At 42.9% G+C, this 13,660-nt stretch overlaps 1 protein-coding gene across 1 annotated transcript in view; it reads right to left on the bottom strand.

The window, feature by feature from the left end:
• pemt (phosphatidylethanolamine N-methyltransferase) overlaps window positions 1-13,660 on the bottom strand; it is a 173,418-nt gene that overhangs the window by 157,143 nt on the left and 2,615 nt on the right. Inside the window, exon 2 of the mRNA XM_060840915.1 lies at window positions 8,508-8,615. Within this exon, the coding sequence (XP_060696898.1) occupies window positions 8,508-8,600 (93 nt within the window). The 5' untranslated portion in view covers window positions 8,601-8,615. The remainder of the gene's footprint in view (window positions 1-8,507; window positions 8,616-13,660) is intronic.

Here is a 13,660-nt window from a genome sequence, read left to right as displayed (position 1 = left end):
CATCTGCTGGCAGGGTGATGGGTGGCAAGGGATAACCCCAAAAGGCAAGGTCAATGACCCGAGTGCACATACGCAGACTGAAGTTAATTGTGGTACAGTATTGACCATGCATGCAATATGGCCATTGTCATAGAGTCATAGAGATGTACAGCATGGGAACAGACCCTTCAGTCCAACCTGTCCAGGCCAACCAGATATCCCAACCCAATCTAGTCCCACCTGCCATCACCCAGCCCATATCCTTCTAAACCCTTCCTATTCATATACCCATTCAAATGCCTCTTAAATGTTGCAATTGTACCAGCCGCCACCACTTCCTCTGGAAGCTCACTCCATACTCGTACCACCTCTGCGTGAAAAGGTTGCCCATCAGGTCTCTTTTATATCATTCCTCTCTCACCCTAAACCTATGCCCTCTAGTTCTGGACTCCCCCACCCCAGGGAAAAGACTTTTCTATTTATCCTATCCATGCCCCTCATAATTTTGTAAACCTCTATAAGGTCACCCCTCAGCCTCCGACATTCCAGGGAAAACAGCCCCAGCCTGTTCAGCCTCTCCTTATAGTTCAAATCCTCCAACCCGGGCAACATCCTTGTAAGTCTTTTCTGAACCCTCTCAAGTTTCACAACATCTTTCAGATAGGAAGGAGACCAGAATTGCACGCAATATTCCAACAGTGACCTAACCAATGTCCTGTACAGTCACAACATGACCTCCCAACTCCTGTACTCAATACTCTGACCAATAAAGGAAAGCATACCAAATGCCTTCTTCACTATCCTATCTACCTGCGACTCCACTTTCAAGGAGCTATGAACCTGCATTCCAAGGTCTCTTTGTTCAGCAACATTCCCTAGGACTTTACCATTAAATGTATAAGTCCTGCTAAGATTTGCTTTCCCAAAATGCAGCACTTCGCATTTATCTGAATTAAACTCCATCTGCCACTTCTCAGCCCATTGGCCCATCTGGTCCAGATCCTGTTGTAATCTGAGGTAACCCTCTTCTCTGTCCAATTTTGGTGTCATCTGCAAACTTACTAACTGCACCTCTTGTGCTTGCATCCAAATCATTTATGTAAATGACAAAAATTAGAGGACCCAGCACCAATCCTTGTGGCACTCCACTGTTCACAGGCCTCCAGTCTGAAAAAGAACCCTCCACCACCACCGTCTTCTACCTTTGAGCCAGTTCTGTATCCAAATGGCTAGTTCTCCCTGTATTCCATGAGATCTAACCTTGCCAATCAGTCTCCCATGGGGAACCTTGTCGAACGCCTTACTGAAGTCCATATAGATCACATCTACTGCTCTGCCTTCATCAACTTTCTTTGTTACTTCTTCAAAAAACTCATTGTGAGACATGATTTCACATGTCCAAAGCCATGTTGACTATCCCGAATCAGTGCAGCAGGTCAGGCTGCATCCAAGGAGCAGGAGAATCGATGTTTCGGGCATGAGCCCTTCTTCAGGAATTCCTGAAGAAGGGCTCATGCCCGAAACGTCAATTCTCCTGCTCCTTGGATACTGCCTGACCTGCTGCATTTTTCCAGCAACACATTTTTCAGCACTGTACAGGACATTGGTGAGGTCACTTTTGGAGTACTGTGTACAGTTCTGGTTGCCCTCCTTTGAAAGGGTATTATAAAATTAAAGAGAGTTCAGAGAGGATTTACCAGGATGTTGTTGGGACTGGAGGATTTGAGTTATATGGAGAAGCTGGATAGGCTGGAACTTTTCACTGGAGCGTGGGAGGTTGAGGGATTACTTTACAGAGATTTATAAAATCACATAGGACATAAATAAGAGCAATAGCAAAGGTCTTTCCCTAGGATGTGCTCAAAGCTAAGGGGCATATCTTTAAAGTAAGAGGATAAAGATGTAAGAGAGACCTGAGGGGTACCTTCTTCACACAAAGAGTTGTTTTTTTGTGGAATGAAATGTCGGATGAAGTGGTAGATGCACGTACACTTAGAAGACATTTGAATAGGAAAGGTTTAAAGGGATATGGACCAAGCACAGGCAGGCGGGACTACTTTATTTTGAGAACCTTAGTTGGATCAAAAGTGTCTCTACAAATCTTTAACAGTTATTAGGTGAAGACCAAAATTAGGAAGGCAATTCCATTTTGGTCTTCACCTGGTGCTCACTGCTTCCGAGATTCACCATTCAAGCTTTCAGTTCCAGGTCATCCATCATATCCAATGCTATTAATGGTTGGATTAGCAGAATAGCTTTGTGATTCTAATCAATAACAACATTTCCAATCCTTGTATTTTTCATACATATTAGAAACTGGAAATAATTCTGTGCATAACTTGTCATAATGCAATAATTTATTAGGATTTAGAATACTAATTTTAAAAATTTATATAATAAAATTGCACTCAAAGCATGATATCTCACTGTGCTGAATGAATTGCTGTTCATGATATAGGTTGCTGCCACCATCCTCTTTAACTGAAAATATTCCAGGTCTGCTTATTTTAATGTGTTTAAAGAAAACCACTTCCTAGTCTAACTCGAAGAGTCTCTTGCAGTTAACACTGTCTAGTTCACAGCATGTTGGCAACTAGCTATTAGTCTAGTTTATAGCATGCCAGCAAGCAGTTACAAGTTACATTGATATGATCAAAATTATTAGTCACTTTGTGGAGGACCAGATGTCATGTCTCATTCATCTGAGATCCTCATTTGCTCCACGCAAAAGTCCATATGTCATCATTATCATGGATTGTACTTATGGCAATCCTCTAATTAATTCTTTCAGCACATATACACAAGAATGAGTGAGGAAGGTTTCTTTGAAAAGTCGACAAACTGGTATTGTATATGGGAGGAACTACATACAGGACGATTGCGCACAGTTTTGGTCACCACACTACCTGAAAGATGTGGATGCTTTAGTGAAGGTACAGAAAAAGTTTACAAGGATGTCGTGTGGTATGGGAATTTTAGCTATGAAGAAAGGTTGAATAGACTGGGTTTGTTTTCATTGCACACAGGAGGTTGAGGGGTAACCTGATAGAAGTTTATAAGATTATGAAATCTATGGACAAAGTGAGGCCTTTTCTTCAGGGTGGAGGGGTCAATTACTAGTGGACACAGGTTCAAGGCTTTGGGTGCCAGGTGGTTGGAGTTCAAAAGAGATGTGTGAGACAAGTTTTTCCACACAAAGTGTGGAAAGTGCCCGGAAGGCGCTGCTACAGGAGGTGGTGAAAGCAGACACAATAGCAACATTGAAGCAGCACCTGGACAAATTCAAGAATGGGAAGGGGCTAGAGGAACAGAGATCCTGCAAGTGAATACAATTTCAGTATGGAAGGGAAAAATATGTCAGCGCAGGCTTAGAGGGCTGAAGGAGTTCATTGTTCCTATGCTGTACTGTTCTTTGAATTTGCTGTCAACTCTATCATGTACCAAGGCCTCAACAATCAAGCCACAGAACAGTCAAAAATAACTTTGTTAGCTCAACTATGGAGAAGTGATGAAAACATTTTTCAGGGCAACTTTTGCTTTCTGAGCACTAAGACCTGTGCCCCTTGGATTAGTCTGCTGATACACTATTCATGAAACTTGGTGGTGCCATCTTCATTGAGAGGCTGACAATTTTGTTTCAAAACTTGTTAAGGGATAATATTATAACTGTACTTAGGGAGGACATTCCTGGGAGTACATCCAGGGAAGTTATTTAGATGGAACTGAGAAATAAGGAAGGATGATCATCTCACTGGGATTGTAAATTGGAGGAAGTTAAAAATCACACAACACCAGGTTATTTGAAAGCACTAGCTTTTGGAGCACAGCTCCTTCATCAGGTGGCTCTGTTCAGCAGCGCTCCGAAAGCTAGTGCTTACAATAAACCTGTTGGACTATAACCTGGCATTGTATGATTTTTAACTTACCTCCAAATCATAAATTGGCACCTCCAAATCATAAATTGGAGCAAGGCCAATTAAGACAATAACTTTCAAAAGTTGATCGGATGGGGATGTTTGTAGGTAAAGGGACTGCTGGAAAACAGGAAGCCTACAAAAATGAGATAATGAGAGTCAGAGACAATATGTTCCTGTTAGGGTGAAAGGCAAGGAGAAAGTGAGGACTGCAGATGCTGGAGATCAAAGCTGAAAAATGTGTTGCTGGAAAAGCGCAGCAGGTCGGGCAGCATCCAAGGAGCAGGAGAATTGACGTTTCAGGCATAAGCCCTTCTTCAGGAATGAGGAAGGTATGCCAAGCAGGCTAAGATAAAAAGTAGGGATGAGGGACTTGGGGGAGGGGCGTTGGGAATGCGATAGGTGGAAGGAGGTTAAGGTGAGGGTGATAGGCTGGACAGAGGGTGGGGGCGGAGAAGTCGGGAAGAAGATTGCAGGTCAAGAAGGCAGTGCTGAGTCCGAGGGCTGGGATTGAGATAAGGTGGGGGAGAGGAAATGAGGAAGCTGGAGAAATCTGCATTCCTCCCTTGTGGTTGGAGAGTTCCTAGGCGGAAGATGAGGCGCTCTTCCTCCAGGCGTCATGTTGCCATGGTCTGGCGATGGAGGAGGCCAACGACCTTTATGTCCTTGGCAGAGTGGGAGGGGGAGTTAAAGTGTTTAGCCACGGGGCGGTTGGGTTGGTTGGTGTGGGTGTCCCTGAAACGTTCTCTGAAACGTTCCGCAAGTAGGCGGCCTGTCTCCCCAATGTAGAGGAGGCCACAATGGGTGCAGTGGATGCAGTAAATGATGTGTGTGGAGGTGCAGGTGAATTTGTGACGGATATGGAAGGATTCCTTGGGGCCTTGGAGGGAAGTGAGGGGAGAGGTGTGCGCGCAAGTTTTGCATTTCTTGCGGTTGCAGGGGAAGGTGCCGGGAGTGGAGGTTGGGTTGGTGGGAGTGTGGACCTGACGAGGGAGTCGCGGAGGGAGTGGTCTTTCTGGAACGCTGATAGATTCGATTAGATTACTTACAGTGTGGAAATAGGCCCTTCGGCCCAACAAGTCCACACCGACCCGCCGAAGTGCAACCCACCCATACCCCTACATTTACCCCTACATTAACACTACGGGCAATTTAGCATGGCCAATTCACCTGACCCGCACATCTTTGGACTGTGGGAGGAAACCGGAGCATCCGGAGGAAACCCACACAGACACGGGGAGAACATGCAAACTCCACACAGTCAGTTGCCTGAGTCGGGAATTGAACCCGGGTCTCAGGCGCTGTGAGACAGCAGTGCTAACCACTGTGCCACCGTGCCGCCCACTAGGGGAGGGGAGGGAAATATATCCTTGATGGTGGGGTCTATTTGGAGGTGGCGGAAATGACGAAGGATGATACGATGTATCTGGAGGTTGCTGGGGTGGTAGGTGAGGACCAGTGGGGTTCTGTCCTGGTGGCGATTGGAGGGGTGGGGCTCAAGGGCGGACGAGTGGGAAGTGGAGGAAATGCGGTGGAGAGCATCGTCAACCACATCTGAGGGGAAATTACGGTCTTTGAAGAAGAAGGCCATCTGGGTTGTTCGGTATTGGAATTGGTCCTCCTGAGAGCAGATGCGACGGAGGCGAAGGAATTGGGAATACGAGATGGCATTTTTATAGGGGGCAGGGTGGGAGGAGGTGTAATCTAGGTAGCTGTGAGAGTCGGTCGGTTTATAGTAAATGTCCGTGTTGAGTCGGTCGCCCGAGATAGAAATGGAGAGGTCTAGGAAGGGGAGGGAGGAGTCTGAGACAGTCCAAGTAAATTTGAGATCGGGGTGGAAGGTGTTAGTAAAGTGGATGAACTGTTCAACCTCCTTGTGGGAGCACGAGGTAGCGCCAATAGAGTCATCGATGTAGCGGAGGAAAAGGTGTGGGGTGGTGCCAGTGTAGCTGCGGAAGATGGACTGTTCCACATACCCGACGAAGAGGCAGGCATAGCTGGGGCCCATACAGGTGCCCATGGCTACTCCTTTGGTCTAGAGAAAGTGGGAGGATTGGAAAGAGAAGTTGTTCAGAGTGAGGACCAGTTCAGTCAGTCGAAGAAGTAAGGGTACTGTCAGGGAAAGGGTACTGGTTGGTTCAGCGGGAAAGGAAGAAGCAGAGGGCTTTGAGGCCTTCGTAATGGGGGGATGGAGGTGTATAGGGGTTGGATGTCCATGGTGAAGATAAGGCGTTGGGGGCCAGGGAAGCGAAAATCATGGAGGAGGTGGAGGGCGTGGGTGGTGTCCCGAACGTAGGTGAGGAGTTCTTGGACTAAGGTGAAAGGCAAGGCTAGTAGGTATAGGAAATGCCGGATGACTAAAGAAACTGATGCTTTGATCAAGAATAAGAAGGAAGCATCTGTTAGCTATAGACAGCAGAGATCGAGTGAATCCTTAGAAGAGTATAAAGGCAGTAGAAGTGTATATAACAGGGAAATCTGGAGGGCAAAAAGGGGATATGAGATAGCATTGCAATGACCTAAGGGGTACCTCTTTCATGCAGAGGGTGGTACGTGTATGGAATGAGCTTCCAGAGGTAGTGGTGGAGGCTGATACAATCACAGCATTTAAAAGGCATCTGGATGGGTATATGAATAGAAAAGGTTTAAAGAGAGGCAGTTTACTGTGGAACTTTTTGTTTTGCGTTGTAAACTAGGAAACATTTGAATTAGGAACCTATAGCCTTCTCGTACCTCACTGCGAAAATGTGTTTAACTAGACAACATCCGAAAACCTTAGAATTAAAATTACAATTAATAACACAAAGTTAGATATAGTTGGTGAAGCAAGGAGGACATTCCAACTGCAACTTATGGGAATTTGTTGTTGCAGCAAGATTCAAGGTAGCTAAATTCTCAGTAAGTGTCGGCATCTCGAGAGACTCTTCCATCCTAAAGTCCATCTACCATGTTCTTGCCTATTGTCTATTGCCCATTTACTGAAACTGTGCAAGTCATCCTGACTGTTTTACATCTTCCTCACAACATGCAATTACACTCAGTTTTCCATTATCCGTAAACTGGGAAACATTACATTTGGTCCTGACCTCCAAGTCACTGATATATAGTGCAAATAACCAGGGCACAAGCACTTGTCCTTGCAGTATCCCATTCGTCACAGCCTACCTATGTGAGAATGACCGATGTATTCTTATAGTCTGGCTAACAGACAGAAACAATCATTGACCCATGCTAATACATTATCTACTGTTCCGTTTTATTGAATTTTTCTAACCTCCCATCTGTGTGGACTTTATCAAAAGCCTTCTGAAAATCTAAGTAAACTAAATGCATCAATTCTACATTGTCAACTTACTCGTAGCATGATCTCCCAGATTCAAATCTACGCCTAATCAGATCATTGTTATCCAAATATCCGTATGCATTGTTTGATTTTAAATATTTTCTTTGATCCTGTTTAAAATTGTGCATCTCGGATTATGTAATTATAAACTCCTGATTTTTATTAAAGTCGTATTAAAGTGCTTTTTGTGTCTGCTGTCTGAGCTTTCATACTGCATTCACAGCCCGAAATGTGACTGAAGCTGGAGGAACAAATCAAATGCAGCAAAGGTTGCTGTAGATTCCAGCAAAAATATGGAGAGCACTTGAATGTTTGTGCAGTAGCTTGAAAATTTACACTCTCTCTGAGATCACCAAATGATCAAATCTAGGTTTTTAAGGTACTGGGAATACAGCAGATACAAGCTATTGTTCAAATAAGGACGGGAGGAAAGAGTGATTGAAGAGACTTACATGTTGGGAACGAGCCATACATATTCATGAAATCTCAACAGTGTGGAAGCAGTCCATTCAGCCCATTGAGCCCACACCGACCCCCTGAGGAGCAACCCACCTAGACCCATCTCCCTGTGTTATTCCTGTAATCCTGCATTTCCCATTGCTAACCCACCTGCCCTGCACATCCCGAACATTATGTGCAATTTAGCATGGCCAATCCGCCTAACCAGACATCTTTGGACTTGGGACAAAACTGGAGCACCTAGAGGAAACCCACGTAAACAGTGGGAGAATGTGCAAACTCCACACAGACAGTCACCAAAGGCAGGAATTGAACCTAGGTTTGATGCTGTGAGACAGCAATGTTACCACTGAACAACCATGCCACCTTATAAAGGTTGCTGTTTATGATATTTATACAAGAAACTACATTTTCATAGGTAAATACAGGAATGGCGAGGAACTACGTCACTTGAAGCACATCATAATCATTAATTTTGGGGAATTGATTGCATGCTTAAATGGATGATCATTACTTGCTTTTTACAGAATTCAGTAAAATTAACGTCTTATGGTTTATGATATTGGATGCTTTTTAGTGAATGTGACGTTTGAGCTAAGGATATACAAAAGAACCTACCAGACAAATCATGAATTTCCATAAGGTGCATTTTTCTTTTACATTTTAATATCAATTTGCATTTTTCCTATTATAGTACCCAGGCAAGGATTTCTCAAATGAGTCCTCTCTTGACAAATGGCATAGAAATAAATCAGAGAATGTAGTGAACCTCACTGCAGTCATGCAGAATAGTTTAGACATTCAGTACTCACAATATTCCAGAATAATGGGTTGAAAGCAACAGCCAAGATAGCTATATTGAACTTCAAGTCTGTCCAATCGAAGTAGTTGAAAATATCGGCCATTATTGAAATGTCGATCTGAAAGGAAAAGTTTTAGAAACTTCTATTTCCGACAAATGCAATCAACACTCAATTCACATAGCATACAATTGAGCCACTTAGTTTTATTTTACACTTTAGTGCAATCATAAGAATGTCCTCAGTGATTCAGCGGGTTACAGTAACAAGCAGGTGAAAGTGAGGACTGCAGATGCTAGAGATTCAAGTTGAGAGTGTGGTGCTGGAAAAGCACAGTAGGTCAGGCAGCATCCGAAGAGCAGGAAAATCAACGTTTCGGGCAAAAGTCCTTCATCATCCTGTAACAAGCAGCTCAGGTGTACAGACCAGAAAGAGCACAGATAAAACTTCCTGACTTAAGCAAGTTAGCTGATCTCAGCTAATGCACACTGGCTTTGGAACAGGAGACATTCAATGGTTCTCACTCTTGATCATCATTTGATGACAGCTGAGAAAAGCACAAGTGATGAAAAATGATTTGGCTGGATTTTGTTTTTCTCTTCTTGCATAGATTATGAGCATCATTGGCAAGGCCAGCACTATCTAGCCTATCCCTCAAAACCGAGTGACTTGTCAAGCCATTTCAGGCAATTAAGAGTCAGTCATATTGCTGTGGGTTTGGAGTCACATGCAGTCTAGACCAGGTGAAGATAGCAGCTTTCCTTCCCTAAAGAATACTAGTGAACCAGACGGGCTTTTATACCAGTGACAGTTGTCCTGGTCACCATCAGCAAGACAAGCTTAACTTTCCAGCTGCTGTGGTGGGATTTGAACCCACCTCTAAGAGCATTAGCCTCTAGATTAACAGTGGCACTACATCAGCATTGCACTACACTCTGGGATATCTCTCACAGACAATTTGGCAGTTGAATTAAATGCAAACTAGTAAGTGAGTGAGCCACTGTCACTTGGAGAACTGCATTCTCTCGGGTCAATCCTTTTCTGACAGCTGGAAGTGGATTTCTTTTTTAAAAGTGGTGGATCAAAAAACTCAAGCCATATGTTACAGATGATAAAAGAAGTGTTGACAATATTTATAAGTATGTAATTCAGTGGGGAAAAGCAAATCAAGTTTAACTGAAAACAGTTGCGGTTTGGAAATGTGAACTGTAATTCTCAAAAGTATTAAACAAATTATAGTAATTTTATATCCACTTTACCACATTTAGGCCATAATACAGATTCACAATAAAAACATGATTCTGCTATTAATCTCAAGGTTAGAAACAAAAAAAACCTGCAGAGACTGAATAGGCTGGGGCTGTTTTCCCTGGAGCATTAGAGACTGAGGGGTGACCTTACAGAGGTTTATAAAATCATGAAGGGCATGGATAAGATAAAATAGACAAAGTCTTTTCCTGGGGCTATGGGAGTACAGAACTAGAGGGCACAGGTTTAGGGTGAGAGGGGCAAGATGAAAAGGGGATACAAGGGGCAACATTTTCACTCAGAGGATAGTGTGTGTATGGAATGAGCTGCCAGAGAAAGTGGTGGGGGCTGGTACAATTGCTGCATTTAAAAGGCATCTGGATGGGTATATGAATAGGAAGAGTTTGGAGGGATATAGGCTGGGTGCTGGCAGGTGGGACTGGATTGGGTTGGGATATCTGGTCGGCATGGACGGGTTGGACTGAAGGATCTGTTTCTGTGGTGTACGTCTCTATGACTATATTGGAATCCAAGTAGACAAACAGGAGACTGGGAGAACCCAGCAAGCCAGGCAGCATCAGGAGGCGGAGAAGTCGACCTGAAGAAGGGTTACACCTGAAACACTGACTTCTCCACCTCCCGATGCTGCCTGGATTGCTGTGTTCTTCCACCCTCCTGCTTGCCAACCATTAATTTCAAGGTAGCATTTTAATTTAATTTTATTTTAACAGCTTTGTAAAATATAAAATATTGAAGGCCACTAGAACTACTCTTAAAACTAGGCGCAGTGGGTACTGCACATGCTGAAGATTACAGTCAAGATTACAGTGGTGCTGGAAAAGCACAGCAAGTCAGGGATCATCCGAGGTGCAGGAAAATCAACGTTTCAAGCAAAAGCCCTTCATTCCTGATGAAGGGCTTTTGTCCGAAATGTCGATTTTCCTGCTCCTCGGTTGCTGCCTGACCTGCTGTGCTTTTCCAGCACCACTCTAATCTTGACTTTGCTCTTAAAGCTAGTGCAGTATAAGTGAGAAAATGAATAGAATCTTTGCCAATTAGCTCTCTCAATTGATGAAAACAATAGTCATTGCAGTGTTTAACAATAGTCAAGAGATAATTCAGAATGATGCCTTCAGAGTCAAGTACTAGATAAAAATGAAAGAACAGCAGTTGTTGGAAATCAGGAACAAAAACAGAAATTGCTGGAAAAGCTGAGCTGGATGACAGCATTTATGGAAAGAAATCAGAGTTAATGTTGAAGATCCAGTGACTCTTCCTCAGAACTGATGATAGCTAATAGTAATTCCCCAACCCTATTTGCTGCATAAGAAACAAGTTTCTCCTAGCTCTATCAGTTCAGAGGAAGGATCATTGGACCCAAAACATTAGCTCGGATTTCTCTCCACAGAACTGCTGAGCTTTTTCAGCAATAATTATTTTTCCTTCAAAATAACTTGCAAATATTTTTATCATGCTGTAAAACATTTCATCATAGTTTTATCAGAGTGGATGGCAAATGCAGAAATCAGTTTTAACCCATTATTGTTAAATTAAAGAATCTTTCAATTTAACAAATTACAGCAGAATTCTGCTTTCTGATTGACTGGCTGTGAAGCAAACGGTATCTTTGTGGTTTCCTATTGCGCACTGAAAAAGGTATGATTTGTTGCAAGCTTTTTTTTTAATTCATTCACAGGATCCGAGACATTACTAACTGGGTTAGCATTTATTGCCCAAATGACAGTAAAGAGTCAACCACATTGCTGTGGGTCTGGAGTTACACATAGGCCAAATTAGGCAAGGATGGCAGCTTCCTCCCGAAAGGATGTTAGTGAAGCAGATTTTTTTTTCTGATAATTGAGAATAGGTTTATGGTTATCATCAGATTCTTAAAGAATTAAAATTCCACCATTTACAGTGGCAGGATTCAAATGCAGGCCACCTGAACATTACCTGGGTCTCTGGATTAACAGCTCAGCAATATTACCACTAGGCTATTGCCTCCCCTTTAAAAAACACTGAAAATACTGTAGCGTTTACGATTTTTATAAAGAAATCAAAACACTTGGTCAACCAAGAGACCAATGTTTGGTTTACTGTTACATTCCATATTTCAAGGCAACTCATAAAATACCAAAAGGTAATCTGAAGCCAGTGGTATCATGACAACAGAATAAAATTTAAAGACAGGTGTGTAGGAGGAGCGAGGAACTGTGTAAATTAGAAACAAGTTATTAGTGACATGATTGCAGTATTGCTCTTTAGAAAATCAAGGTTTTGAACACGGAAGTGATAATAGGACAGGCTGTAGGGACAACTTGTTACAGATACACACACAGGAGATTGAGCTACTTGTAACGTTCAAATCAAGGATTGTGAAGTTCCCAGAACATGATCTGTACAGAAGCACAATTTGTACAATGCCAAAAAAAATCATAATAGAGGCACATCCTATCTTTGTTGATGAATCATCCTGTAACAATCTGTATAAAATGATTGCCCTTTGCACTTGTAAATATGCTACAATACACAGAAAGGCTGAATTGATATGGGTTTTAAACAATAGCATAATAACACAAGAAGAATTACTTAACCGAAATATAGCTAATTTTTTCTTAGAAGATAAACCAGCACCTAAACATTTGAAGGAAATAACCAGGCTTGAGTGTTGAATGTGAAATGTGCTTAAATGTAGTTAATTTTAAAAACACAAATTAAAATGCTTATCGAGGTATAAAGCTAGGACTGTCAATATCACCACTGTTGCCTGCAGTGTTAATAGTTTAAATGCAATTACAAAGTGATTTACAAAAGTTCAGAAAAAGATAAACAATGATAAAGGAGCAAAGTTTGCTTTTTATAATGATTTTATCATCTTAACTTATAAAGGACAAACAAAGCAAGAGAATACATGATGAAAGGTTAGACTTCGGGAAGCATGGTCAAAGTCCTTTGAAGTGTCAGTACAGGTGGATAACATGGTTAAGGAGGCACATGATATACTTCCCACCAACATCGTTAGTGCAGTCACAATCAATGGCTGGGAATTAGAAAGCTTCCCGATCAGATCCGGATTCAGATCCTTGTTTATGTGTTGCATAAAGTGTTTTGCTCAGTCCATCGGGACGCATGCGAGCCTGATAAGTGACTATTCCAGGCAGTAGAGGCCTACAAGTCAAAGCTTCCCCATACATGGATGACACCACTGTTTCCTGCTCAGATATGCTGTCAGTGCACAGACTCATGAGTATCTGCGACCAGTTTGAACTGGCCTTGAGAGTCAAGGTAAATCAAGGCAAGAGTGAGGCTATATTCTTTGGGCTGAAAATGTGTTGCTGGAAAAGCGCAGCAGGTCAGACAGCATCCAAGGAGAAGGAGATTCGACGTTTCGGGCATAAGCCGAAATGTCAAATCTCCTGCTCCTTGAATGCTGCCTGACCTGCTGCGCTTTTCCAGCAACACATTTTCAGCTCTGATCTCCAGCATCTGTAGACCTCACTTTCTCCTCGAAGATATATTCTTTGGGAACTGGGTAAACCAATTCTTTAGCCCCTTCACCATCAGTGCTGGAATATGGCTTGGAGGGGCCAGTGCATGCACAAAGTCTTGGGAGGAGTATATCACCAAAGTGAGGCAGAAACTGAGCTTTTGGGAGCACTGTTTCCTCTCCATTGTAGCTAAAAAGTTGCTCATCATTGTGAGGTACTCTGTTTTTGTACGTGCTGCAGGTGTGGCCCTTTTCTGAACCTGCAGTTGTAGTCACATGAGCCATCTTCCACTTCATTTGGACATCTAAAATGGACCGTGCCCGCAAAAACTCTGGATAAGGTGGGGCAGAACTTACCCAATGCCACCCTCACTTTGACGGCCACCTTCGTGAGTGGCTGCATCAAGCTATGCACTGATCCTTGGTACAC

The sequence above is a fragment of the Hemiscyllium ocellatum genome, chromosome 20 (genome assembly GCF_020745735.1).
Source record: "Hemiscyllium ocellatum isolate sHemOce1 chromosome 20, sHemOce1.pat.X.cur, whole genome shotgun sequence".
NCBI lineage: Eukaryota > Metazoa > Chordata > Chondrichthyes > Orectolobiformes > Hemiscylliidae > Hemiscyllium > Hemiscyllium ocellatum.
The sequence above is the reverse complement of the archived record's forward strand: the minus strand, read 5'-3'. Positions and strand labels throughout refer to the sequence as shown.